General features: G+C 42.4%; 1 protein-coding gene across 11 annotated transcripts in view; it reads right to left on the bottom strand.

Moving 5' to 3' along the window:
• The window catches only part of nav2a (neuron navigator 2a), a 293,430-nt gene that overhangs the window by 45,803 nt on the left and 231,876 nt on the right, over nucleotides 1–15,751 (bottom strand). For all 11 annotated transcript variants that reach the window (XM_050043281.1, XM_050043303.1, XM_050043296.1 and 8 more), the window contains one exon: nucleotides 12,683–12,805. In XM_050043281.1, coding sequence (XP_049899238.1) covers nucleotides 12,683–12,805 — 123 coding nt within the window. The remainder of the gene's footprint in view (nucleotides 1–12,682; nucleotides 12,806–15,751) is intronic.

Below are 15,751 nucleotides of genomic sequence, written 5' to 3'. Positions count from 1 at the left end.
CAGAATCATGTTGTCAAAATTACCATTGTTAACATACTATAGTTTGATACTGATTTCATCCATAACATCTGTATATTCATATATATTTTTCACCATGCCGGCTGTTTGTCAATGTTAACGAATGCCATTTAAAACTGACCTTTGCTTTGTCATCACAGTATATCCTATGTTTAGTACTAATTTCCAGTAGGCAGTATAACCATTAAAACATACTACACAGGCTTTTAAAATACAAAATGCAATCACACAACTATCAGACACAGCGAAAAATGCAGTTTCCTGCTAAAAAACAGAATTATATGTGTTTAAAATAGCATGAAATGAATATGCAAACTGGGCAACTTGAGCAGGAATGGAAAGCAATAATATGACACAACAGAAATATATGACAGCACATGTTTCCCTCAGGTATCGGGAAGTTGCTTTGCCAGTTTTACTGTGTCAAAGAGAAAAGTTTGTCATATCAGTATCTGTGCTTGCAGCTGCTCTTTGCCTCCGGGGTCAGAAAATTTTAATCAGTGTGTGAAGACGTAACTACATGCAAGCTGCTGGCATTTCGATCTTAAGTATGATATAATCGCAGGTGTCTTTACTACCTCTGCCAGATTGTTTAAATGTTTTGGTATAATTCACATTAAGTTTTTATTTTCCACAACTGAAAAACATCTAAAACCTGACTACATTCAGGACTCAAGGTCCAGTTCAAACTTATCTTTCAATCAAAAGACAATAGTTTGGACTAAATGGGCAGAGTGAGGGTGAAGGAGGCAGTGAAGGGGCCGTTGGGAGAGGACAGGACCCAGCACATTCCAGGCCGGAGACCAGGAGCTGTGTGGTACAAAAATGACACAGCTGTCCCTGCACTGACGAGAAATGACAGGACTGAACTGGACAACGCACTCAGGAATGTCTCTTTTCCTCTCTCCCTCTCCCGTGTCTGGTCCCATTGTCTCTGGTCTTTGGGAAAACATTTGCTATCTGCACTCAGAGAATTTATCAAAGCATTTAGATCTCCCTGGTTGCCTCTCATTCACACAGATTTCCTTTGACTCGTCTCTTTCCATCTCGCCTTCTATTTGATGTGTAAACACACACTCCCTTAGATCCGACCGTCTGACCCGGATCCACGGTAAAACCTCTTCACTCATGTGGCACGCATCGCTGGACACAGGCACACGACTCCACCGTGCTTCTGCATCTGCCCGCGCAACGAAAAGCGAAATTTAAAAGACTACTGGGACAAACGTGTGGAATTTGTCACATGTGTGCAAATGCACTACTTAAACATTCACTGCATACATACCAGTCTACTGTCGCTGAAGTGCTAGAATGAAACACAGCCCCGTGACTCCTGCCTCAACATCTGAGCTCTACAAAACAGGATAATGGGATCCCTGGGGCCAAATAATGAAATATTAGCAGTTATGTCGAGGTGCAGCTACGACACGAAGGCAAACTTTTCCTAGAATCTGTCCTCTTTTATTCTCATTTGGTTTGAAACCTTCTTTGAAAGCATCTCCAGATAACAGATGATGATCCGCTCTGAGGAAATAAAACATTTTCAGGAGTTTCCTCTCTTAACATCCAGCCACTTGTTTTCATTCCACTTTGCTATGTGCTCTATTTTTCCACAGATGATATGCAGATATGGGCACATCAGCAGAATACACTGATTTTCAGTAATATAAATCTACATGAAAAAACTTGGGCTGTTTACTGACAGTGTGGACAGTTATTAGGATCACTATTAACTCTTCCTATCTTTTGTGGAGATCCCAAAGTTTGCAAAGACACCAAATACGTCAGGCTGCATTTTGGATTTTGTATCATTAGAGGGTTAGATTAAAATATGTGATTCTGTGTAAACCTCATATAGCAGCTATGAAGAGCTTTAATAAGCTGATACAGAATATTATATACGGTAATAGAGGATTTCCCCAACCTTAAAGCTATCTTAGGTGAAATAAATCAGAAAACTGTGACTTAAATGGTTAAAATCAGACCTAAAACACACATTTTCCCATGTGACTGATACCATTTGGGGCTCAAAGGAGAAAATCTTACCAAGATGTTGGTCTGTAACCTGTTACATTTCAAGAGTCCATGACATTAAACCTTTCTTGCATGCAGACTTTTGTCCCCAAGCTTTTCCTACAGCTCAAACATGAATAATCGACTTCATCCAGTTACTTCAAAGCCACAACCTGCATGAACCTGCTGACACCTCGACTTCCCACCCACACCTAACCTCACGGAAAATATCAGTCAGGGGAGGTACGGGGGATTAAAACTTACCCTGCGCTGAGCGCTCCGCAAACCACTCACTGCAGATGAATTAAAGTCCAACATGCTCTGCTCCTCTGCTCTACTTTCTCCATCTACTGTTTCCTCCTGGTGGTTTGGTTCAGATTTCAGACTGGACCAGAGACGTTGGACCGAGTCTCTGACCTCTGTGTTTCCCCTCGCAAACAGCTGGCTCTGTGGCTGTGGCTCTTGTACTTTGCAATCAAGACGCCCTGGTTTTGAATCCAGTCCGCAAACTGTTGCATATCAAGCTTTCTTTCTCTGTGTGGGTCATTACTCCATCTCACTGCTTTCAGTTGGGTAATAAAGCAAATAAACTGGACAAAAACAGGATAACACAAACAAGCTTGAACAAATAATATGACGGAGCAGTGAGTACAAAGATCAGGAGAGAACTGTGGATGTTCGAGCTGCAATGTTTGGTATAAAAAGGAGAATGTGTGGGAGAAAAACCCTTATTTACCTGAGTGACAGCCCCACCCTCTTGTCTAAGTGTGTGTGTGTGTGTGTGTGTGTTTCCTAAGGCGAGGCAGGTGTGCTTGTTAAAAGCCCAGGGGAGTAAGAAGATGGTCTGCTGATACGGTATCCATGGCAACGGAACCATCATTTCTCTTAGGAACGTACTGCTCAACCCCAATACACCTCCTCCCACATGTGGAGAGCAAATTTATTCTATATGTGGTGAAGCTAGAAAGACAATCTACATCTTACCAAACATGTTGCACCCATTACAACTCATACTTTCTTACAAAAGAAAAGACGTATTTCCTGTCTCAAAACTCTCTGCAACTATTGCTCAGTCTATACTCCGACAGAGGAAGGCTTAACACAAATTGATGGTGCAAGCTGTGATATGATAGCTTCCTCCATTTTAGACTTTGCGGCTAGTCGTTCTGTCAAAAGCCAGGGCTGTCAAGACACTGTCCTATTGATCAACAGTGCAAATTTGTGATTCGAAGTTCACAGAAGAACTTTTTTAAAAAAGCAAATAAGACTAAAATGACTAACATGGACATTACTGCTGTGTAGGTGGAGCAGCGCTCTGCAGCAGCTGGGGTATGTGAGCGTGTGTGGGAGCAGCCCATTAACTTGGGAACACATTTGACCTTACATCTTGAATCAAACCGCTACAGATTGTGGGTCAGACTGCCTCAGCCTGCTCCGGCGTGCCTCAGAATGCCTCGCTGGACTGACTTCATTACAAACAGACACACGCAAACACACGCACACACATGCATACACACACCACTGGGACGCAGCAGAACTCTGCTTTCAGTATGAACATGCCTGGGAGGCATTTATAGTATTTAGTATTCCAGGAGAGTCAAAGGCTGCAGGAGAGTCTGGATATCTGTGGAATAGGGTTTGGTTGCATGAAGTGTGTTGTGATTATAAGTGGATGTGTGTGTAATTGCAGAAGATAAGGCGAGAGCAGACAAAGGAAAGGTGTGGCTGGTGGGTATCTCAGAACCAATGTTTAACACACTCTCCTCTCAGTGAATGTGAGGTTATATTTACAAAAGAAAGAGGTCAATTTTCTCAACAAGACCAGATCTCAGGTAGATTGTGTCAGTCTGCTATGACTTAAAGACGTCACTGCAATTCTTTTAAATCACTGACTGCACAATTTTAGCTCCAGTAAGACTGGAGTTCATTTCAAGTTTAAGGAGATAAGATTATTATTTTCATATCTGACTTGTGAATGCACACCATTAACTGGAACACATTTAAAGGTCCTGTGTGTGGGATTTAAGGGAATATATTGGCAGAATTTGAATATAATGTATGATTTCTTTAGTGTATAATCACCTGAAAATGAGAGTCATTGTGTGAGTGTTAGAATGAGGCATTAATATCTACAAACGGAGCAGGTCCTCGTCCACGGAGATCACCATGTTGAACTGACATGTTTCCACAGTAGCCCAGAACAGACAAACCAAACGCTGGCTGTAGGTAGGGCCATTCACGTTTTTGCATCGGCAACAGCGTTGCCAGGTGTACGATAATTACTGTATTTGTACGATAATTTGGCCCTCTGTACGATGTACGATCAATAATCCCAAAAAAAAGGCAAAATGTACGCTAATTTGACCATTTTGTGAATGTGTGGTTGTAATGCCAGAGTTTTTTTGTGAACCCTGAAGGCATCTGTTCCCATGTGACATGTTTCCAGCCAATCGTGCTTGAGACAAACGTCACCTGTATCTCCAAAGCACGATTGGCTGAATGGTCAGCTGCGTCCGCCCCACGAGACGCTGGGACCCATCTGGAAGTTGAGCGAGAATGAGATTCAAAACAGAAGAAGAAGAAGAAGAAGAAGAAACTAGAAACACTAGAGTGATTATATTTGCCTATAGCGCATCAGTAAGCCTTTTATTTTGGTAATGACGGGTGTACGATAATTTCCCTCAAAATACGATCATTTTAGTCTGGTGCGATAATCCTACATTTCCCACCTGGCAACGCTGATCGGCAACAGTAGTGGGCAGCCCCATTTTTTACATCTGAAACTGCTTTATTCATCAATTTTACCAGTGTAAATCAACACGTCCATTTGTTTTGGAGAGGAAGAGACCTCTGCTGATAATTCGGTTCGCAGTAAAAACACCTCCTAAACGTGTGGATCTTAAGTTAGCAGAGAAAAAAGGTGAGCAAACACCAGCAGGCCTGTCTCCGTCATGCCGAGCAGCATATGAGAACCACTATCTTGTAACATGAAACTGCTTTATTTAGTGTGTTTACCGCTTTGAATCACTGCATCTGTTTGTTCTGGAGAGGAAGAGACCTCTGTGGATAATTTGGCTTCTGTTATAAACATTCTGAACAATAAACACTGAAGAAATACTAACTGGAAGTAGTTTCAGCTGGTTGCAATCCTCACCGCAGGATGCCATTAAATCTCCCTGAATCTTACACATTGTTCCTTTAAGCATGCAGGGAGCTCTCAGTGTAATAGTGCTGGGTTATCATGGTCTGTTAACTAACACTGCAGCCAAGTTTTTGGCTGTACCACAATTTCAACATGGCCAGCATGCAAAGGAGTAAATGGACATCTACTGTCCTTTCAAACTTGAAGTAAAAGAGTTTCATCAACCTTACTCCAATCTGCAACTTTTCATGTTTCAAAATGGAAAAATATCAGGAGAAGATCATGCAAACTGCACTATCTGACAACCGCGGATGGTTTAGATGTGTGATCATCATTTCCCTGCATGGTGCCATTGGTCTTGGTAACCCAACAGTGACTCACCCTACTCCCCTCTGCCATTATTAACCAAACACTCCTGGAGAGAGGAGCCGAGACTCAACAGACACACACCAGACGCTGCAGAGTTAGTGTTAGAGTCCTGAAGCAGCAGCTGTAATCAGCACTGACAGGTTGACGCTGTCTCCAAGAAGAGCAGGACTGGGTGCAACAATTATAGGAAGGTTCGGGGGGTTAAGGTGCAGATGAAGCTGTGTTTCGGTGTGTCTGTGATTACCATACAAATAGACTGCTGGTTCTTTGGGGAACAAGATCGCTGGCTCATGAAACGAGTGAGGAACAGAGGGAGGGGAGTGATTATTATTACAGAGAAAGCCTGGAGGCAAACCACAACATTCACTCTCCTTCACCGGGGGAGCAGGTGGAGGTGGGGTTACAGAGGACAGGCGGAGAGACAGACAGGTAGAGGGCGAGACAGGTGGAGTGCCAGGTGTTTTGGGTAGCTGAGCAGAAGAAGCTCTCTCTTCCTTTACCTGAGGCCAACAGGGAACCTGCTCAAGTCTAGACAGGAGAGGAAACATATTGGAGCTTGGGGCGTGTGTGTTACAGAAAGCGTGCCTCCAATGTGTCTGTGTGTGTGTGTGTGTGAGTGGTTTGACATGTAAGTAGCAACTTGTTTCTGTTCTGTTGCAGGTCGGATTAAAGTCTCCTGAGATAAACTGGAAACTAACAAAGATAATTTGAAATCTTATCAACATCCATCGTACTACAGTGACTCCACATAATGGGGGCAGACAAAATAATTTCAGCATGTATCAGGATCATGTCAACTTTTAAGGAAGTAGAAGGATTTTAACCATGAAGTAACTAACATGAGGCATCTACAGCTCACCTGCATCAGTTACATGTGTTAAAATATATGGTGGAGATAATTACTGCTCAAATTTTAAGCAATTTCCAGAGTACAAAATCATATTTGAATTATCTGCCCTGAGAATTTGCTTTGTCATGGGACTAAAATACCAGTAAGAAAGTAAAATACAATCAAGGAAGGCCAGTTTGAGTATGTCAGATCGTAGAGTTACATAATTCAGGATCAGATGGATCAAATCAGGAATTTGGGGACTGAATGTTTTTGATTGGCAGGATTGCAGCAGGCTGCTGAATGATGTCACATTGCGGTAAAAATTGAACACGATTCAGTTTTTTTGTTTTTTTGCCAGAGGATGATTGAACTAAATGAAGAGGCTGGGCTTTTATATGCAGTGTTAATGGTTTGAAAAGACTGGTGTTTAAAGGCTTAGCACCACAAAGGCAAGGCATGGCAGGTTTACTCAAGTTTATTTATAAAGTGCCTTTGAAACACCACAGCAATTCAAAGTGTTTTATAAAGAGGCATTAAATCTACAATTAAAAGATAATTAGAAGGACAGTGAAAGGTATTAGAGTGAGTGATGTCTAAGTGTGTTTGAACAGGCACCTGCAGATGGAAGGTGTATCAACAACAGTGTCATGGTGTTTATAGAGTAAGGAGCATCACATGATGCCAATAGAACAGTAGCTCCTTGTTGGTTATTTCTCTGTTGGTCTTTGCCGATGCAGTGTGTCTGTCTTTACCATAAAAACAATGTATCATGAAATCAAGTAATTCATCTTTTTTAGAAGTGGAAACAGTCAACTGTCCAACTTTCCCCCTCTAGCGTTTCCAAGTGGTTTTGTTGGTTGGCGCCGCTGTCGCAAAGACAACCGGATCGCTTTCTGTTTTCCTCGGAGCCTAGCAGCTACCACAGTTTCCAAGGTTACTCTGGTTGTTTCACCGGCCACCATTTCCACCACTGGGGATAGTAACTGCAAAGATCTAACATTGATACTCTTTGGTAAGTAGGGATAGCTACTGAGGAAAACACAACTATCATCTCCCTGTTTTGGTTGCACGATGGTTGACAGACTCCCTTTGTGCCGTAAACCAAGCCTTTATTTTCCTGGGAGATCGTACCCGAGTGAGGCTTATGGGGAACCAGTCTTAACACAGATGGTGTCTTTACTCTATAGCTATATCACTGTACATTCAACAGTTACTTCATAGTGTTACATGAAAGCACAAAACTTGTCTATTTCCACTTTAATCTCTTGTAACTTCAGCTCAAGTACAGATTATCTGGATTCTTTGGAGCTCAGTTAGGTGTCTTATGTTGATACAAAACCTCTCATGTCAAAAATGCTGACTGTCAGACCTTCTGATAATGATGCCAATCGGCCTTTAATTGACAAGACCAGCCTTTGTAAAGCCCCTTACCCATTGGACAAAAAACTCACAAACAACCACAAACATCTGACTTTTATTTTTATCGGAATAGTTTTCACAGCATTCATTCCCAGGAAAAAAACTTTTTTTTATGATGAAGCAACCAATGAAATCTTGCCTACTAATGACCTTTCTGGTCGACTAACATTTGGTCGACTATTAGCGGGCAGCCCTACTCTGCAGAAGTCATGGGTATTTATCGGCTCCAGCTCGGATCGGTCCCAATCAGCAGTGATGGAATTATAACAGCCGGACGAACGTGCAAATTTTCACCTCTTTTTTAACGCAATGCAATGACGCACTGCCACAAAACATCCATCTCTGCCCCTAGCAGTGCTTAAACATCGTTCCAAATTCGGCACCAAATTTGAAAGACTGTTTACTAAATTGTTTCCCAGTGGGTTCCAGATGCCAAATGTGATACACTAGTAAGAAAAACAAACAAAAAGGCATACTCGTAGACTGCAGAGCTACGACACGGCCCTGGTATACTGACAATGGGAGAGGTAGCTACTGCCTATTTTAGCACATTTTGCTGCGTTTAAAAACCTGCATATATGCAATTTTGGTGGTACAAAGGGTTATTACAGTGCTTTTATTTGTGAGTAGAAGTCTTTTTTATATAGCTTTCATATGATTTCGTCGATCACCTTGAGTTTGTGTGTTAATTTTTCACATCAACCATGTTTTCAGTGCTACACGTTGATCATACAAAATAAAGATTGCCATTGCTGACTATACCAGTGAAAAAAATACAGAGAGGAGGAAAAGACACATTTGCACAAATGTCTAAAAGATTAGTAGGATCCTTTATCGCCCGGCCACATATGAAAGCATCAGTCAGCCTCAAACTGAGTGGTTTATGTGGAGCTCTGCTTTCTTTGTGTCACGCTCTCATTTGGAAAAGAGAAATGATATCTTCAACGCCTCAGCAAGAGGGGGTGCTAACACGCTGCCACGCAGCTACAGCGGTTTCACACCACAAAGACATCTCCTTTTGTCTGCTTTAACAAAGAGAATTCGAATCAGAGGACAGACGGTTATAGATTGCTTCCTCTTTCTCCGGCCGCCGAGATAAATGACAGGGATAAGCATGCTCGCACACACATTCACACATACACAGAATCCTCTATTGTCTCTGCCTGTTTACTCAGCCTCACAGGTCCTGTTGTCCCGTGAGTCAGTGTGATCCTCTGCTGGCTTCCACTCACTGCTTTGCATACATTTGACAGTTGGTAAAACTAGTTCTTGCACCTCCAACGGATCAGCTGCAGTGATAACTTCCAGCAGTCACATCAGTCCCCAACTCAGATGATGAGATGATATGTCCTTTAATTGGTTTCTTATTATCTGAATAAGCAGTTCACTGCTGTGTTTTTCTACTTGCATCCTTTACGCTCCTCATTAGTGCAGGTTTGTTCTGATCTGGAGGATTTAGTGTGAAGGCTTAACAGTGTTAGGAACGCTCCTAACTGTGAACCCCGACCCTTTGAAGCTCGTGACCTCCTCTTCCAGGGGTCATGAGGTTTTTACCCTAATGCCATAGTGACACCCAACACCGTTCCCCCACCCCCACTTCCCCACCAGCTCCGAGAGGCTCCGCTGCATCACAAACCAGAGGATGTAAAAGGAGGCATTTGAACTATAGCAGGTTTATAGATGGGTCACACACCCAGTGAGCAAATACAGACCGCACACACCTCTGAGCTCAGATCTTCCACTGTGACACTCACAAACCACAAAATGTTGGAAAAAGATGCTCACCCTCCTTCACCTGCCCAAACTGCACCATTAACCCCCCTCTCATGTATTAAATTAGTCTCATCTTTTACAACAGAACACCAGTCACCCTCATTCACCCTCCAGCTCCTCTGGCTTTTCCGCTTGTTATGCTAATGCATTTTATCTGCCACTTCTCCACCTCTGCTAATTAATCCCAAACTAAAAGCAGTAAGCACATTTATCAGACATTCCTTCAGGGGGGAGAGGAGGTGTGGTCTGGAGGGGGGAGTCACCTCATCCGCTCTTAATTTTAAAACTCTCTCCTCGCCCTTCTCTCTAATCTTATGAAAGCAGTAATGAAGCTGACTGAAGATCATGAGAAATGAAGTTCAGGGAGAAACATAACATCTGCCGACTTGGTCGATTAAACCTCACAGAGAGACATGAAAGCACAAAATCAAACAGGAAAGAAGAGGAATCCCCCAACTTTTTATCATTTAATTGGTTTCCAGTTTCTTTGACTCACTACGGTCTCTAATCATAACAAGCAAGAGGAAAATGAAAGATGAGAGAAGAGACAGTCCTGGATGGGAAGGGAGGAGGAAAGGGAGAGAGGAAAGGTGAGGAGAGGGACAGTTTGTGTAAAGCCCCACCTAAGGGCTGGGGGAGTTTAATGTGGAAGACTGAGGGTGTGTGTGTGTGTGTGTGTGTGTGTGTGTGTGTGCGGGGTAAAAGGCATCAAGGGGGCAAAGGTCAAAAGTCTGGAGGACAGGAAATTAGCCACACCTGAGGATTTACGGAAAAGGCAGCTTAAGGCACTCAAGATGTCAACAATGCACACCAGCACGTCTCTGTGTGTACCCACTTTAAGGCTGATGTAAGGCTGTAAAGCTTTGTTTAAAATGTCAAATGTCAAAATTGCCGTCCTAAAAGACACAAAAATTTTATATTTCTGTTAAATAAAAGATCACATGTTGATGGATATAAATTGAGGCGACCAGTCAGTCCTTTGTCTCACCCAGTTTACCCCTCATTCATTTATTTTTCTATCCCTCTCTATCCATTCTGCAGTCCATCTTCATATCCTTCTTATTCCCTCCCCCTCTACTCTCTATCTTTCTGTCTACCCCCCATCCTCCTCTTGCAGCATGGCGGGACTCTGCTTGGCCTTCATCCATTTCCGTCTGTCAATTAGCCAGGAACCAAATCCCTCTCCATCTCTGTGACAGGACAAAGACTGCAGCATCACACTGAATCGTTCACGCTGACACAGGACGCTCTGGAAAGTCCCACAGATACACAAATATTCAATCTTCTCACTTTCCTACATGCTGTGGCCAATATATCCTGATAATACGGACAGAGATACATGTGTCTCACTGCTGCTCTCCAATATTTAGGATCAGTGCTGCACAAAGCTCATTCACATCACATTGCCACGTGTAGTCGTGCAAGTCTGAGCAAACCTTGTACAATATCACACTGTGAAACAGAGAGAACATTTTTTTAAGAGATTATACATTAGACAGGATATGATTGTGTTTCAGCTGTTAACGTCTTGTCTATAAATCCAGAAAATAGTGAAAAATACCCTGTGCAATTTTCCAGAGCCCACAGTGATGTCTTTAAACGGCACTTTTTATCTGACCAAGAGTCCAAAAATCCAAAGCTGCTAAGTTTATTACCATGTATGACAAGGAAAAGCATCAAATTCTTAAATTTAAGACGTATGAAACCAGCAAATGTTTGGCTTTTTTCCTTAAATAATGACTACAGCGATGATTTGAATATGAAAACAGCCCTTAATTTTCTGTCAATTGGTTAACTGATTATTAGATTAATCAACTAATTGTAGCAGCTCTAAATTAAACCAATGCACTCTACACTTTTTTTATGCCTGCACCCATAAACACACTATTTTAAATCTCCTAAGTGATCAATTTCACTATTCTGTTCACAAGTATGTCGACCAAGGCCAGTGACACCAAAAGAGGACCAAACAGTATTTTAACTTTTAGGACACTTCCAGATGACATACTTACACAGCACATACAGTGTGATGAAATTATTTTTCATTTTGCTCTGATGGAAGCAGTTAACAGTCCAGGAAGTACAACAACCATCAGATATATCTACCAACTATACTTAGGGCCGTTTCTTAGTCGACGCAAAGGCACGCAGATGCGAACGCATTGGGATTCATTGAGACGCATTGGCCGCCATGATGTGTGCTTCCGTCTCAAAATGTGTTGTCCATTTTTTTGATACGTGACGCAGCGAGGTGTGTAATACCATGCGTTGCCAGCGGGGGTGATAATGCAAGCGATGTACTTGAAATTAACCACTTTTTGTTATTCACAGAAGAAGCAGGTATGAAATATGGCGGGCGAGGAGGAAAAACTTTGCGAACTTGTACGGGCACACCCCCATTTATATGATAGTTCTAGTGCCCTGCACTCTAATAAAATAGCAGTACTAGCTAGCTACAGCAGTACTAGCTAGCTGGAATGTACCGGTGACTCTGCTACCCCCTATTGCGCGAGCAATGTATTGCATTTCAAGTGTCACCTGCGTCGTTTGCGTTCAGTGTGTTGACTATGAAAGGAAGTGTGCTGCTCGCGTCGCTTGCGTCACTTGCTCGCGCTGGGTGCGTCGACTATGAAAAGGCCCTTACTGTAGAAGCCTAACTGGATAAACACAAAGTTCAGCATGTTATGTAAGAGGCATATAAAAGCGTAAGTAGTCCAAGCGAAAATAGTCCAATACGTTGAAAGATCACCATTCTCACCCCTTGTTTACCTGGTGCATTAAAATGGCCAAAACTGTAATTTCAAAGGAAGGTAAACTGGTTCACACTTCGAGTAAAAACTTAAAAAACTGATATCTGCTGCATCTTTGGCTCACACAGCCTGCACACTGAAACAGGCATCAACTGAAACATGTTTGCTTGTTACTTCTTTGCATTACGAAAGAATTAAACAAATGTGAATTGACTGGAATCAGTGGAGGCGGACAAAACAAGCTGAGGGAAACCAGTTACTCCAAAAAGGAAACTAAAGCACCAAATCATAAAATGACTTGTGAAATGAACAGAACATCACAAACGGATAATTTCAAAGAGATTCAAGAGGTGTTTTTTGACTTACCTGTCAGCATCTCCCTGTCCTGACGACGTGTTTCGATGAAGCGTCTCTCGAACGGCGGCCATGCTATCGGGCATGCGGTTCAGGCGCCGTGTGTACAGACCCAAACCTCCGTCAGTCATATAGCTGCAAAACACAACAAAGCACATTAGATATAGTCACCATAAAGCATCTAAGGCACATGATTAAAGGGCTCAGAGAGGATGATTTGAAGTTGTGACTACACCACACTTTGTCTAAGACTTCGGCCTACATTAATACACTCTCCCTTTTATTCTTCTCAGAGCTGCTTTTGTTGTGTACAGTATATAACAGGAGGAGGAGACCACATCTATCTAGTTTCCCTGGCCGGAGCAAAGCTCATCAATCAGGGCCAAACGGTTCGCACAGAGCTCACACACAAACAGTGAGGACAGCAAACTATCAGACTGAAGACACATTTCTCTCATGTGGCCAGTGGGAAACAACAGTGGTCTGTAAGAGAAGTGGCAGCTCAGTAGACAGAGGATGAGTCTGTTCTTTATTCCCACAATAAGGACATCATCATTCATCACCCACAGAGTCCATCGTCTACTGCGGGCTGGGATATTATGATTGACTGAGTGGCTGAACATTAAAAGAAGCTAAAAATACACTGCATATGTAAGTGCGGGTTACATAGGCCAATCATTTCATTCCATAGTGGAAAATTACATTTGTATGGACCTGATTTATTGGTTGCTGGGATCGCAGTCTGACCGTTAGCAGCAGTTTCAGTCTGAAGCTGATGCCGAGGCCCTGAACACTTACACAAACATTCCCATTCAAACTAAAACAACACCGACTAATTCCCCAAATATTTACCCGTGGAGGAGGTTCCTAATGGAACTAAATATTGACTCATTTAACCCAGGTGTAATTTAATGAAATGTTTGCTGATTTAAAGTCGAGGCTGGACCGTTCAGAGCGGTGAATGCTTTCTGTGTAAGACTGCGATGATTCAGTTTCTGCAGTTGAGCGAGTAGAAAAATAAGCCCCAGCAAGAGTTTGACCACTAAAACACTTTCTGTGTTATCTCTGCGTGGATCTCAGTAAGAGGCAACCCAGCACACACACACAAACACACATGTATGCCTATATATACTGTATACACAGAGTACAGTGTTTCCTATAGACAGAGCTCCTTTGTGTAACCTGTAGTCAAACTCAATCAGCATCTGAGCTGCGAGACAGAGACTTAACGGCAACCAGACCAAACCTGTGCAGATGCTGAACAAGCTGCAGCCTTTAGAATAAGTACAGCTGCAACTACAATTATGAGTCTTTAAAGTTGCGATGACTGTGAGGTTTTTTGGCCACTTGGCGGCATCAAAACAAACTGAAAACACAACAACGGCACATTTAAGTGATTATCATGAATATGCTATCCTCACACATTGAGCAGATCAAGGAGGGATAAGGATTAATTTAGACTCAAGTTTGTGTAAACAATAAATTGTATATTCACTCTCCTTTCATTTGGTCTCTATTTACTTCCCTTTCAGCTGCTAAATGTTTAATTTCTTCACCAGCTTTTGTTTCACTCAGCACAGCTTCTGCTGGAAATGAGCTGAGTTTGCAGTCTGATGAACCAAAACAACAGGCTGAAAGAGGCTAAAACATTCAGTAGAGTCTAGGGGAACTGCAGCAGTGGGTGATAATTCACTGTGGTGATATCAAACAAAGCCCCTCCAGGATGTTTTGATGCATGCAAATTCAACCAATCCTGGTATATTCAGCACGACTTCCCAATTTTTTTCAAATCACCACAACTTTTCCACAAATTTCAGTTTGTTGTGTGTTCGCCAATCAAAGCAGTCCCCCGCATACATCGCCAAACTAATTTCCTTGTTTCTGGTTGTGAATCTGCAGACGTGTGCAACACGAACGTCTCACATTTACCAACAAAAATTACTGCTAAAGACCGTGCAAGGCAGTTTCCTGACGTTCTGCACGAAAGCAGCGGTAAATTGTTTTGCACTGTGTGCGACGTTGTGGTGGAACATTAACCAAAATCATTGACTGACAAACACTTTTCTAACACAAAACAGACCCAGAGAATGGCTGAAGCATTGTCATTAGACAAAACAAATCACCAAGAAGGAAGCTTTTGCATCCAGATCTACTGCACATGCTGACAGAATCAAGGTAAATTAGATTAATGCGATTTTATCCTCACTGGAATAAGGTGCCTTTGGCTTTTGATCAACTTTGCACAAAAAAATTGCCACAATTTCAAACTGATATGATGCAGACTGGGACTGATTTGTTGCACCCAGCAGCATGTGAATACTGTTTTAGAAACAAACCTGAAAGTACCAGATGTTGCACTTTCTCACCAGAACATAAATGCAGTATAAAGGCTGTGGCTACTCTCTCGGGTCATCTGGCAGCCGTCTGCTAACCATTACCAAGGGTCCAAACTGAACATGGAGATTCAGCATTTTGTTACCATGCGCCAAAGAGCTAAATTTAATGTCTCATGCTGTAGCTACTACTTGTTTTTAAGGTACTATGTCAAGTATTTGGAATTGTTTTGGGGGTCATATTGATAAATTGGGCAAAGATGACCACCACCAAAGTTAAATCAAATGATCCATGGACCACCCGTTACTGACTTGTTGTGAAGCATATTGTTACAGTCGCAAGAGACAATGAAGACAGGTGACGAATGGTGGGATCCTCCTCAGACAGAGGACCCACTCTGAGGGGGGCAAGCTGTCCTTTATGGGAAGCATCCATCATCCCAAAGCAAAGTCACCTTGAAGATGGCCGGGCAGTCACACACACATATTAATCCTTCACACTAATGAGTAACTGAGCCTCCCTGTCCTCCTGTTTCAGATGCTTGTTAACCTGTAACCTTCTGAGGCAGCAGAAACGTGTCCAAACAAGACAGTTTATAGGCTGAAACCAAGCAGCCAGGTGGAGTTTACATAGCCATGCAACTGAAAGAAGCAAAAGTTCTTGAGTAAATGAAACTGCAGAAATATTTGACGTACTAAGACTGCACTCACTGTGCTACTGACAGGAGGAAATTCACAAAATGTCACG

This window comes from Epinephelus moara, chromosome 1 (assembly GCF_006386435.1).
Source record: "Epinephelus moara isolate mb chromosome 1, YSFRI_EMoa_1.0, whole genome shotgun sequence".
NCBI classification, from domain to species: Eukaryota; Metazoa; Chordata; class Actinopteri; order Perciformes; family Serranidae; genus Epinephelus; species Epinephelus moara.
Note: the sequence above shows the minus strand (reverse complement) of the source record. Positions and strands in the feature narration are given on the sequence as shown.